This window comes from Polyergus mexicanus, unplaced genomic scaffold (assembly GCF_030449975.1).
Source record: "Polyergus mexicanus isolate NDT 795.1 unplaced genomic scaffold, iyPolMexi1.0 SCAF_18, whole genome shotgun sequence".
NCBI lineage: Eukaryota > Metazoa > Arthropoda > Insecta > Hymenoptera > Formicidae > Polyergus > Polyergus mexicanus.
The window spans coordinates 5,718,983-5,731,391 of NW_027223338.1; the positions used below are offsets into that span (position 1 = coordinate 5,718,983).

Below are 12,409 nucleotides of genomic sequence, written 5' to 3' on the forward strand. Positions count from 1 at the left end.
GATTCAAATATACAGGGTGTCACCAATTTAAATGGCAAAACTTTAGGAGCGTGTAGGGGACCGAAAAGCTAAGACGGAAAGTTCTTTAGAGGTTTCCTCGTTTTTGCTCCATTTTGGAGAAAATAACGAAAAAAAAAAGAAAAAAGAAACAAAACAAGTTTTCGTTTTTTTACTTATTTATTTACATTTTATTTATGTTATCATCTATTTAATGCGGATATTGTTCAAAATGTTGCCCTCTTGCAGCAATGCAAGCATTACATCTACCACTGACCTCATTAATTGCAGCTAGACATTGTTCTAGTGATATTTGGTGCGCCGCATCTATGATTCGGTCTCTTAATTCCTCTCTTGAATCGATTGGCGCCGTAATGGATAATATCAAGTGTTTACATGTGTAAGGAACCTTGAAACAGAAAGTTTATTCGGTGCCAATCGACTCGAGAGAGCAGCTGACAATGAGAGATTAAATTTTTGCGATTTTTTTCTAAAATGGAGCAAAAACGAGCAAATCTCTAAAGGATTTCTTGTCTTAGTTTTTCGGTCCCTAACACGCTCTTAAAATTTTGCCATTTAAATTCGGGACACCCTATATATATATATATATATATATATATATATATATTTTTTTTTTGTTCATTTGACAATCAATTAATCAATTTTTATATACGCGTCATTATTGCTTTTTCGCGAATTTCAATTGTAGAATAGAATAAGTAGTTTTCTTCCTAATATCTTCTCCCCATCCATACCTACCATCTAACGTAAGCGAGATTTATAACTTATACAAGACATGCCGATTATTCTTTTTATTACTGTCATTCAGGAGTGAGTCCTATCTTTCTGCTTAATGGTTTCAATTATCCCAAATATTATCCCAAAGTACGCAATAAAACATTTCGAACCTGCTCCTTCTTGCCAAATGTATATCCGTGTATCTCTTTCATTCTTCCGTTCTCTCTCATTAAATTACAATGGATTTGTTTACAATTTAATATACGATAATCGAATTCGTCTAGCAGCCGCTTGAAACATTATTACTTATGTGCACGCGCTTCTATCACAACACGATGATTCTTCACGTATATCTTTCCATTTGAGAACAGTCAATCTCAACAACGCCCGTAATAAAACTCTTCATCTATCTCTTTCTCCGTATCACTACCCCTCTTACTTTCATTCTCCTCATCGTTGACTCTTTTCTGTCTCTCGTGTTCTCTTTACGAGCAATGGAAGCGGTTGTCACACATGAGCGCGTGAGCGCCCATTTGGAGCAATAAACAATATTTTTAGACTCTTCTCTCTCTCTCTCTCTCTCTCTCTCTATCTATCTATCTGTCTTTCTCCCTTTCCATGTATTATCCTCTCTGTTTTTACCCTTCGTTCTACCTCTTTCTCTCTGATCTCGTCGCGTCTGTCCATGGTTAAATCTCGCCCCGATACCACAACGACGTTCAACGCGTCGATCAAACCCACGTACGTAACAGATGCGAAGGTCTAGCTACCGGTGTCATTATCGACCGATATCGCCACGTGCGGAATCCTCCAAGGCGATTTCCATCTATCCGAAGGATCTCTCGCGATTCGGACAGGGCAAAATTGTCCGCAGACAATTTCCGAAGCATTTTAAGACAGCAGGAATTAATATTCAAATTAAAAGTTGTATTTAAATAGAAGTATTATTCGTTAAAAAATAGCGCGCGAAATTATCTCAAATCATCGAACAAGATTGGAACAATTTAAACTAAACCTTAAATTGTTTCGATCGCTCAAACCTGGAGATATGTGTATCGATATATGCATATGATCTATAGACGATCCTTATATGTATACGTTTCGATCTTTCGATCATACGACTCGTTCGAATTTTTCGTCTAAACACTCTAGTTTTTTTTTTTTTTTTTTTTTTTAATTATTATTTCTATGGAAGAATTTCCCTTTGAAAGAAAAACGAATATCGAACTGGTCAACGAGATACTTTAAACATTATATCCAGGCTATGTGAGATTGCTCGACGAGATTATTTCGTCACGTTAAGGCGCAATTATATTCGCATTACGCGATTATCCACGACAAAATCATAATTCAGAATAACTGTTCCACGTGGTATCGACCACGCGGTATCTATAAACACATGGAAGGTAATCGAATTGAGTGCAAAGTTCGTTCGTACGTTCCTCCACAGGCAGAAGATAAGCTCGGAGGCGAGCAGCATCAGCGAAGTAATGGCGTGGTACACGAGCGTGAACGCGGCTATGTTGGATCATCTGACTAATCAGATCAAGGAGACGGACAACAGCGGGGTGTGGAGGTAAGTGTCGTCAAAGCTTTCCGCAATGGGGAGACGAGATCTCTCCCTCTTTCTCGCACTCTATTTAAACCCTTTCTCCGAGAAGAATGAGATGAAAGAGATCATCGTCGCGGCGAAATTTCTAACATTTCAGATATCTGATAGCCTTCAAAAATCTCCTGCGGAGCATCGAGAGCCTCGGTATCGCCTCCGTCGAGGGTATCAATTATTTTGGCCGCGGTGTCCTCCTCGGGGAGAACTACGTCAGTTACGTTCGCCACGAGGCACTGGGACGCGATCTTCTCAACGCCGCACTCACATATGTTCCCTCCCTGAAGATGTTCTACGTCGACCTCACGCGCACCATGCCCGAATACGGCAAGATCAAGGCAAGGTAAAAAAAAAAAAAACGTCTCCCGCGTTTTTCTTCCGCGTCCTGACCCGCGAATAAATCTTAATCAAGTAGATCCCTTCAAACAAATTTAATATTTTACTTTCCGCTATCGTAAATATTTCAATAGAATGTTAATTTTGAAAATAGCCTCTATTATTGATAGAACTTCTATTATCGGGACGTACGCTGCGTTTTAGTTAAAAGATATTCCATATTTATTGTTACCGAAGAGTCATAGTTTCTAGACAAATTAATGTCTTTTATTTCATAATTAGCATCGAATATTAGTTGAATCGAGCTCAATAATGTTAGAAGAATCTTATTGGGGATCTCCTATTTCTCTATAAACTTCTGAATAGACACATTGCTTACTCTGAAATTTCCAAGCGTTATTTAAACGTTTCAGCTAAAATTCCCAGAAAGAGAATGCTTGCAAAAATATATTGTATTTTATATAATATTAAAAATTTATATCTTATATTGCTCTTGATACTCTAAAAGATATAATTGCAGTTAAAAGACGGAAAAGATATATACAAATAATTTTAAATGTGTATCAAAATATTTGCAAAACAATCTCCATCGTATTCTGAGAAATTACACAGACAGACACTTTTCTCCCAATTTAGTAATTTAAGGGGAACGTGTTTCACGAATGAAGACACTTTTACGCGCATAACAGACGGATGATAGATTATGAGAATAAAAAACATACGCGAAGATAGATAGGATTAAATGTTGTATATTCTATTTTCAAGGCGAGACGAAATTCTACGGAATCAGAAGAGGGAACCGAGCGTGGAAGACGCAATCGCTTACTTCGATTCGATGGCCACTTACATCGACGAGCTGCGTAAGCTGCAGCGGGAATTGCGTCACATGATAAGGTAGCGATCCTTATAATGGAATTGTTTTCCCGTTCTGTTGAGACTCGTATAAAACAGAACGGACACATACAGTACGAGACGAGAGATTTTGAAAAGAAAGATTTTTCTTTATAAAAACTCAATGAGCGATTTATCGTCATTTCACTTGAAAAATATGGAGAATATATAGCGTTAACCGCGAATGATAAAAATCTGTCATTATTAAATTGGATTTTACACATACATAAATAGTATCGAACTTTGACAGAGGTACGGTAAGATGTTAGAAAAGAAAAATTCAATAAATTTATTAATTATATCAATTTTCCTAATCTGCGAACAATGAATTGATTTGTGTCATTCGATTTATTGTCTGATAATAAAAAAATATTATACGTATTATATATTATTTATAAAATATATTAATCGTCGAGAATGTACGATATACATTTGTGTTTCTGCAGGGATTATGTTAATTCGACATTACAAGACGCGAGCAACAAGGAAGTTGCGGGTATCGCTATCGTCGTTCTGGTGCTAGTGGTCTCGCCCATCATCATCATACTAATGCGCAACGCCGTCGCTACCATTCAGGTTTCCGATTCAAATGCCATCGATTTGATTCCCTTTCATGCCTCTTGGCCCACATGTCTCTTTCATACATAGCGCTCATAATAATTTATATGCCGGGTGTCTAATATAGACTTAAATTTTCATCGCGGATTTTCTTGGCGGAGAATTTGAAATTAATTTTTTAAATTTTAATTATTTATTTATTAATTATATTAATTTATTAAATCTAAATTTTTTTTTTTATTGAAATATTGTATATATATATTTGTAAAGATAGATATATTTTATTAGAATATTAGAAAAAAATAATTTTCGAATTATAAACGATTGAGAATGAAGAGTAAATCTATAGGAAATCGACATTATTTCTGGCAAAAAAAGAAATTTAAAATTTTACTTTAATCGTTTACTTGAATTTCAACTCGCAGTAGAAGGGGAGGTATTTCAATTCGCGGGAAGGGTTATGGGAAACTTTCGTGACCACGTGTTAGGTTGTATCCGTCATAATTCGATTCCGTGTTCTTGAGTTCGAGGTCTCGACATCGGCTATGAATAAACTGCCTAACTGACATCTTAATGGGAAATCAGTCGAAGACTGTTTTCTATTTCCTAAACTAAAATGTTTCTTGCTATTCGCGAGATTTTCAGCGCTAACTCTATTTATGGGAAAAATTAATAAGCCATATTAATCCATTAATTTTTTATTTCTGAAAAAAAAAACACGCGCTCTTTATTAGACCCTAAAAATTGCATGCAGAAAAGATTTGAATTTTCAGAAACTTGTGAAATTTATAAAAGTATTAAATTTTCAAAAAAAATTCTTTGAGAGAAAGAGAATATATATATTCCGTGATCTTCATTTATTCTAATTCTTTAAATTTTCCTCTGCATAATTATACGTATTTTATAGCAACGTGGGAATATTCTCACATTTTTGACATTTGTATATATTATTGTATAATCTAATTCTTATTAGCCTGGTTATTTTAATCTGATTATATTAAAACTGTTATTAATTATAGATGTATGCCGCAAATCTGGCGCAGAAAGCTCGTGAGCTCAAACGCGAGAAGAGAAAAAGTGACACACTACTCTTCCAAATGCTTCCACCTAGCGTTGCTCAACAACTCAAGCAGACTCAACAGGTGAATTTTAAAAAATATTTCATATCATTCAAACTACACACACACAGAATTTATTCAAAATTGAAAAAAAAAACACGCAATATATTCAACTCGAGATCGTATATACACAAACTAATAATCTTATAAAAATCTCAAATTTTTTAAATTTTACATCTAAGATATTAATCTATATTTATTTATATATCTCTCTCTCTCTCTCTTTCTTCATCAGATCGATATTTAATCTCTCTAAATTCAAAAAAAAAAAAAAAAAAAAAAAAATTTCTTCAGGTTACTTCGGCTTTTAGACTCATCGTAAGGGATTTATGAATTTTTCAGAATCGAGAATTCTTCGATTCTCTTGAATCATTTGATTCTCTTTCAACTTAAACTTGTTATTGATCTTGATTTTTCTCGCATCGTAAATGATCGATTATGCAAAATGACGAGGAATTAAGCTTTTTCTACTATTCTTCTCTATGACAATTTCATTTTTCACGACCGACAAATTTTTTCCAGGTCCCGGCCGAGTATTACGAGGCAGTGACCGTTTACTTCAGTGACATAGTTGGCTTCACAGAGATCGCAGCGGAAAATACCCCTCTCGAGGTGCGTCTCGTTCTCGAAAATGACCGATCGATCCTGAAGCTAGTTGTTAAATTACACGATAGTTCCATCACAATACCGTCCCGATGATGAAATCGCGCGCATACCACGCGAAACGTACGCAAGACAATTTCGAATTGCACTGTGGCATTAAATATTAAATCATTTATCCGACGTTTTTGTCTCGTTATCATTATTATTATTTATTTATTTATCGTTACTCTCTCTCTTACTCGGTTCAATGATCGCTGGAATATTTGTCTTGAATTATTTTGATATTTAATTCTATTCGGAATTTTATATATTACCCAATTTAATTTTCCATTTTACGCGAAATATATAGGGAAACGTAATGAATGATCTATATTTGAGAATCGATATAACGTATGTCACGACAGTCGTGTATTTTTCCTTCTTTCCTTTTTAGGTAGTAACGTTCCTCAATTCGATCTACAAATTGTTTGATGCGCGCATCGAATGCTATGATGTATACAAAGTGGAGACCATCGGGGATTCTTATATGGTCGCATCCGGCTTACCCGTTAGAAATGGTAAAAGTACGAAACCCCCTCTAATTCCGCTTACTGTCTACGGCCTTGTAGCATGCTGACTATCATAAAAACACAAGACTTTTTTTTTTACCCCAATTTTTCACACAAATTTTCTTAATTTTTGAGTTTTTTAATTCTCGTTGTTAATCTCTATTTAAATATTATAAATATGTTTTACAAATTTTCCAACTCTCTCTCTCTCTCTCTCTCTCTCTCTCTCTCTCTCTCTCAACATTTGATGAAATATAGTAAAAAAAAATAATGTGTGACTTAGTATGTGACTTCACGTTCTATATACATATACGTATCCATCTCAATGCTTGCGTCGTCTTGAACAACATCGTTCTTTCGATTAATATTTTCTTTCGTTTGCGATTTCATTTCGCTCAGGTGACAAGCACGTATCCGAGATCGCGACGATGGCGTTGGATTTGCTCGCGGCCTCGTCCGTCTTTCAGGTACCGAAACGTCCCGGCGAACGGCTTCAGATAAGGAGCGGGGCCCATACCGGGCCCGTCGTCGCCGGTATCGTCGGCAGCAAGATGCCCCGTTACTGCCTCTTCGGCGACACGGTCAACACCGCGAGTCGCATGGAATCAACCGGTGAAGGTAATCCATTTTTTCGCATCTCGAGAATTTTATTTAGATTTATATCATCAAGAGAAAAAATTGTAGATTATTAAAAGATTGAAGTTAAATATATCGTTAAGATCTTCGCGAATTATTTCCAAAGTAGCGATCTCCCTTGCATTCCATTTTGTATACCTTTTCTCCTTATATTTAATGGCTATTTTACATGTAATTTAATGAATTGATTGTTAATTGATATAATGTAATTCTAAAATTACATTTGATTTAAATAATTAAATTATAATTGTTATTAAATTATATTAATAATTAAATAATAATTAATTCAGTAAATAATAAATTACATTCGTAATGTTACATATTTTTTTTTATTCAAGCCCTACGGATTCACATCAGCTTGGAAATGAAAAAGGCACTCGACGCCGTGGGCGGTTTCAAGATCGAGCATCGTGGCCTCGTCGACGTAAAGGTAATCTTTTTCTATAAAAAGAGTCTCTATATATATATTATAATATATAATATATATATTTATATATACATATATTATGTAAATTTATTTTCGATAAATCGATATGAGTTTCTTTCCTTTTATTTTATTACCCACATATCGCGTCATAATAATGACACTAAAGCGCGGACAGGAAAATCTTTGATTAATCAATAATTTATTTTCTCATCACAATTGATAAGTTTCGATCGATCTTCCGTTCTTGTCTCCGGCGTGAGATTTAATTCCCCGGTCTTGTAGGGTAAGGGCCTCATGGATACATACTGGTTGGAGTGCAAGGACGGCGGTATCGCGCGCGCCGCCGAGCTCGACCTGCCGTCATTCTTCGAGGACGTGCGACCGGTCTTCATGCGGCGCCTACGCGAGGAGGGCACTCTCTGATGCGAGCCATACTCTCGTCGGGACCTCTGGTACCTGAACCGGCGTCCGAATCCATGCATCGTCCGATTGTCCCAGCCGAATCTAATCGATCACCTGAAGCGACCGAATCAAGGCCGCAAGAATCGACTATCCCATCCGAATCTGCACATCACCCCAGTCAAGGCGCCGCCGCAATCGCAATCGAGCATAGAGTCCCAGGATTCGGGCACCTATTCCACCACTCCCTGTCCACCGAGCTACTCACCCGCGAGTCAACGTAGCCGTTACTCGCAACCGAATCTACCGACCCTCCTGATCTCGTACGATCGGCGCTCGGGCGGCTCGCCCGATCGTCGGATCCGCATGTCGCAGCCGACCCTCAACTCCAGCCTAAGTGGTATCAACTTCTTCAGCATGAACCGCGGCGTCGGCGTCGGTCGTCTGTCGTATACAAGTCTGCGCGCTACCTCGGGCGACAACAGCATCAACGAGGAAGAGAGGCTCTCGACGCCAAACGTGCACGCCCTGGGTGGCAGCGGTAGCCCACGTGGCAGTCTAACGATGGAGAGAAGCTCGTCACGACTCTCGCAGCCTGACGTACGCAGATTTGCCCTACGACAAGACAAGCGCGAACGATTATCGCAACCCACCCTAGTCACCGGCGATTACTATCCTGGCCGGGGGCAGCAACGGTTGTCTCAACCATGTCTCAGCAGCGGTTACCACGAGGTTGGCGGTATCGGCGTCGTGCATTCCCCGTCGCCGCCGCCTTTCCCCCTCAAACACAAGAGATTCGTGCCCCCCGTTCTGCAAGCCAGTCAACGTGACCGTCTGTCCCAGCTGGATATTGGCGCCAAATATCGTAACATCAAGGACCTGGGCGGTGGCGGTGCTGCGCAAGTCAAGTTCAATCGCGATCGGTTCTCGATACCGGAGCTGGAGACGCAGAACGACCTGCGACTGATCGCTGGCACGCCCAAGCAACGCTTCAGTCTAGACAGTCAGCTGACAAAGCAGCGCTTTAGCCTGGACAGCCAGGATAGCTGCAAGTCGCGGTTGCTACCAATCGCGAGCTCTCCGATCTTCGAGCATCAACAGATGAAGACCGAGGATCTTACCGGAATAACGTCCGACAGACTTAAGAGTCCCACCTGCGAAGGCCTGCAGAGCGTGATCGTGGCGAGCACGTCGCCGATCTTCCCGCCCGGCGAAAGGCGATTCCTCGCGCCGGACTTCCCATTTGCTGGCAGAAAAATGTCGACGTCACCACCGCCACCCAAGGCCGGGGAGATCGCGAAGACGATGCGCGCGTCTGGCAAACCGCCGCCGATCCCGGTCCGAGAAAGGATGTCGGTGCCGGAGATCAGGAATTCGAGTTTGCGCCGGCTGTTGGACCCACCTGTCCGGCAGCGGCACAGCATCGCCGGCAACCTGCGGCAGTCGCTGTTATCACCAGTGAAGCTACCCGAGTTCGCCACCGGCGGTAGAAAATCGCCGCGATACTCGATTGACGATGCGCTGGAGAAACTGAAAAGGATCGAGAAGGAAGAGAATCGACGGAATCAGGAGACAAACGAGGAGAAGGGACAGGAAGCTAAGGAGCAGGATCAACAGCAACAAGAACAACAGCAGGAACCGAAACACATCCAACGACACTACTCCTACACGTACGAGACTTCCGGTAGTGACGAAAACAGCAGTGTTTCAACACTCGGCAAGCTGAGCGTGGGAGGTACGCCGAAACGCAAGTATCTGGAGAGCAATTTCGACGAGAACGAGCAGGTGATCACGACAGTGATCGAGACGGAGGTTCCGATGATCCTGCCGAGCACGCCTGGCAAGTACGCGAAGAAAATCCAGGCATACTCGAGTGAGACGCCCAAGTGGATCCGCAAGTACTTGGAGAATGAGAGTCCGAAGATAGGCCGAAGGACCTCCACCAGCGCCAAGGACCAGATCGCCAGAACAAATCGCAGGAACAGCCGTAGGAAGAGTTCGTTGGAATCAATCGAGACGGTGACGAAGAAGCCCGAGAAGGTCCGCTCCAAGTCCGCCAGCTGCGAGGAGAGAAGCATCAAGAGCGTCATGGAGCAATCCTTGAATAGCGCGAGGGAGACTTACGTGAGAATCGTGCCGTCCACCAACGCCCAGGAGGAGAATAGATACGAGGTCGGCGTGGAACCCAGCGCAACCTCCTGGACAAAGACCGATGGTCGAGGTCTTTACGGCGACGACACGGATACAGACGATTCCACATCGATCTAATCGAGCGGAAAAGATTTCATCTCAGCATCAATCGACTCACTGAATTCGATCGCTCTGTGTACGATCGCCGTCGTTAACCCACTGAAAAAAATTTATAACCGAGTTTCAATTAACTTAAGAATATTATCGTTATCGTTTTTTTCGACGGACATAAAATTTAAGCGGCTAATTAAATGATGCGCGCTCGACATTAATTTATCTAATTAATTAATTACGTACTCGTGTTTATTACAAAAGAAAATTTTTAGATTTCTAGTTTTCCGATTTAGAGAGAGAATGTGTCTTTTCAACTATAAATAATTACATATAACCATTCCATTACACAGCCAAATGCAACCGATTTTAAGAAGAAACCTGAATGAATCATTTTCGTTATATAAAATATTGACAGTAAGAATCTTTTGTTTCAAATTTATACAACCATATGATGAGACTGAACAGAGAATATAAACCACCCAGATGCATACACATGTTGAAATGAGATTAACACAAGTCAGATTGTAGCGCAATCACGACAGATACGAGAGAGAGAGAGAGAGCGAGAGAGAGAGAGAGAGAGAGAGAGAGAGAGATGAAATAGATTAAAGAAGAATCTCGAATATTTTGTACTTAAAAACGCTGCACTTTCTCTCTCTCTCTCTCTCTCTCATCGTCTTGCCCTATAGAATGAATCAGAAAAGTGAAAATCTAATGCGGATACCTATTTTTGCACAAGCAATGGACCATAATATACCGCATACGTTTTAGCCTAAATAATATTCAGATTTGAGTGCTTTATCGACTTTTTCAATTAAAAAAATAATGACTTCTGATTTGTACATATCTCGAACAGAAAAATGCATAGAGCGAAAAGTCGAGTAGAATGTAAAGAGCGATCGAAAACTCGCGATATTCAAACTTGAACGACGGAGTTCTTTTTCAATCCTCGCCAAATCGTTCGGCGAGATAAATCTGGTTTATTCCGGATTTTCGATCCACGTGTGTTCGTTCGCTCGTTCTACGTATCGTGTTAGCTCGAAGTATGTGCGATTATTTTTATCATGTTTGCATTGTGAGAAACGTTACGTAGAAATTAAGTGTAAAACAGTCCAGCTTGTATATACATCGATTATAGGGAGCGATAATATATATTACTAAATGTGCACAATTGCATCGTTAGAGAAATTGTAAGATCGTTCGATGTTCTTGATTGTATAAATTTTTTGTTTCTTGTCGGCAAGATATTTTTCACTTGCAAAAACCGTATCTCATTCCTGTGATTACATGCTTCATATTAATCGCGAATTTATTTACAATAATGTGCACGGATGTTCGTTTTTATTGATACTAGTCATTAACGAAATTTTACAATCAAATATATATAGGGTGTTTTCTGTGATGAATAGCATGTAGATTAATTGATAAAATATAGAAGAGTAAAATATTTTCTTCTCTCAGTAAATACATATAATTTTTTAACTCAAAAAGTTATATATGCTCTGCTTTATTACTTCGAAATTAGTTATTAAATATTGTAAAGCCATCCATAAAGCTATCCATAAAGCATTTTTCAAAATTCGATTTCTGTAATATCTCAAGTTTGCTAATAATTTTTAATCTTAAGTTTTTTTTAGTAATATTTAAGCAAGTTGCGTACATCACTTATAAATGACTAAACTTCGGTATTTTGAATATATATTAAAGATCTAATAAAATGTATGAAATCTTATGAAATTTTTATTTGCTATATGTTTTGTAACATATGTTTAGAATCTAAGTTTAAAAAATGGCTATATATTATTTTTATTATTTAATAAGATATTATTTGGGACGCATATTTTTTTTACTCTTACACATCTAATTTATTTCCTCTTCATCAAAAAATATATATGCTACAACTCAATCATCCTGTATTTATATATATATATATATATATATATATATATATATATATATATATATATATATATATATATATATACACACACATATACATATATACATACACATACATATATACATTTTTTTCGAATATTCCAAATGTGAATATGTATGTGAGCATTGAGTAGTTTTATTTATCTTTAGCAGTGTGTATGTCATTTTACTCCTATATACATACAATATATATATATATATAGTATTTAATACACAAGTAAAGATGTCAAATATTAACAGGTCAAAATAATATACATAAAACAATACATTATAATTTATAAAAAGAGAATATGCCTTCTATGTACACCTGATTATACATAGATTGAAATATATAATCCATTGTTAGTACTCTGCGTTGATACCACTGCTT

General features: G+C 38.3%; 3 protein-coding genes across 13 annotated transcripts in view; 2 read left to right on the forward strand and 1 right to left on the reverse strand.

Moving 5' to 3' along the window:
* LOC138940997 (uncharacterized) overlaps positions 1-7,896 on the forward strand; it is a 33,554-nt gene extending 25,658 nt beyond the window's left edge. For 10 of the 11 annotated variants that reach the window (XM_070310243.1, XM_070310236.1, XM_070310241.1 and 7 more), the window contains 10 exons: positions 2,186-2,311; positions 2,445-2,684; positions 3,443-3,571; positions 4,015-4,144; positions 5,146-5,268; positions 5,767-5,856; positions 6,281-6,410; positions 6,795-7,013; positions 7,370-7,461; positions 7,741-7,896. In XM_070310243.1, the coding sequence (XP_070166344.1) occupies positions 2,186-2,311; positions 2,445-2,684; positions 3,443-3,571; positions 4,015-4,144; positions 5,146-5,268; positions 5,767-5,856; positions 6,281-6,410; positions 6,795-7,013; positions 7,370-7,461; positions 7,741-7,881 (1,420 nt within the window). In that variant the 3' untranslated portion in view covers positions 7,882-7,896. The remainder of the gene's footprint in view (positions 1-2,185; positions 2,312-2,444; positions 2,685-3,442; positions 3,572-4,014; positions 4,145-5,145; positions 5,269-5,766; positions 5,857-6,280; positions 6,411-6,794; positions 7,014-7,369; positions 7,462-7,740) is intronic. The other variant, XM_070310245.1, reaches the window with a different exon arrangement.
* Positions 7,897-8,223: 327 nt separating this feature from the next.
* Positions 8,224-11,991, forward strand: LOC138940999 (uncharacterized). Its single transcript, XM_070310247.1, has one exon. It carries the CDS (start codon positions 8,224-8,226, stop codon positions 10,123-10,125), a length of 1,902 nt encoding a protein of 633 aa, XP_070166348.1. The 3' UTR covers positions 10,126-11,991.
* LOC138941082 (tRNA endonuclease ANKZF1) overlaps positions 10,162-12,409 on the reverse strand; it is a 6,925-nt gene continuing 4,677 nt past the window's right edge. The window contains exon 12 of the mRNA XM_070310427.1: positions 10,162-10,206. Coding sequence (XP_070166528.1) covers positions 10,162-10,206 — 45 coding nt within the window. The remainder of the gene's footprint in view (positions 10,207-12,409) is intronic.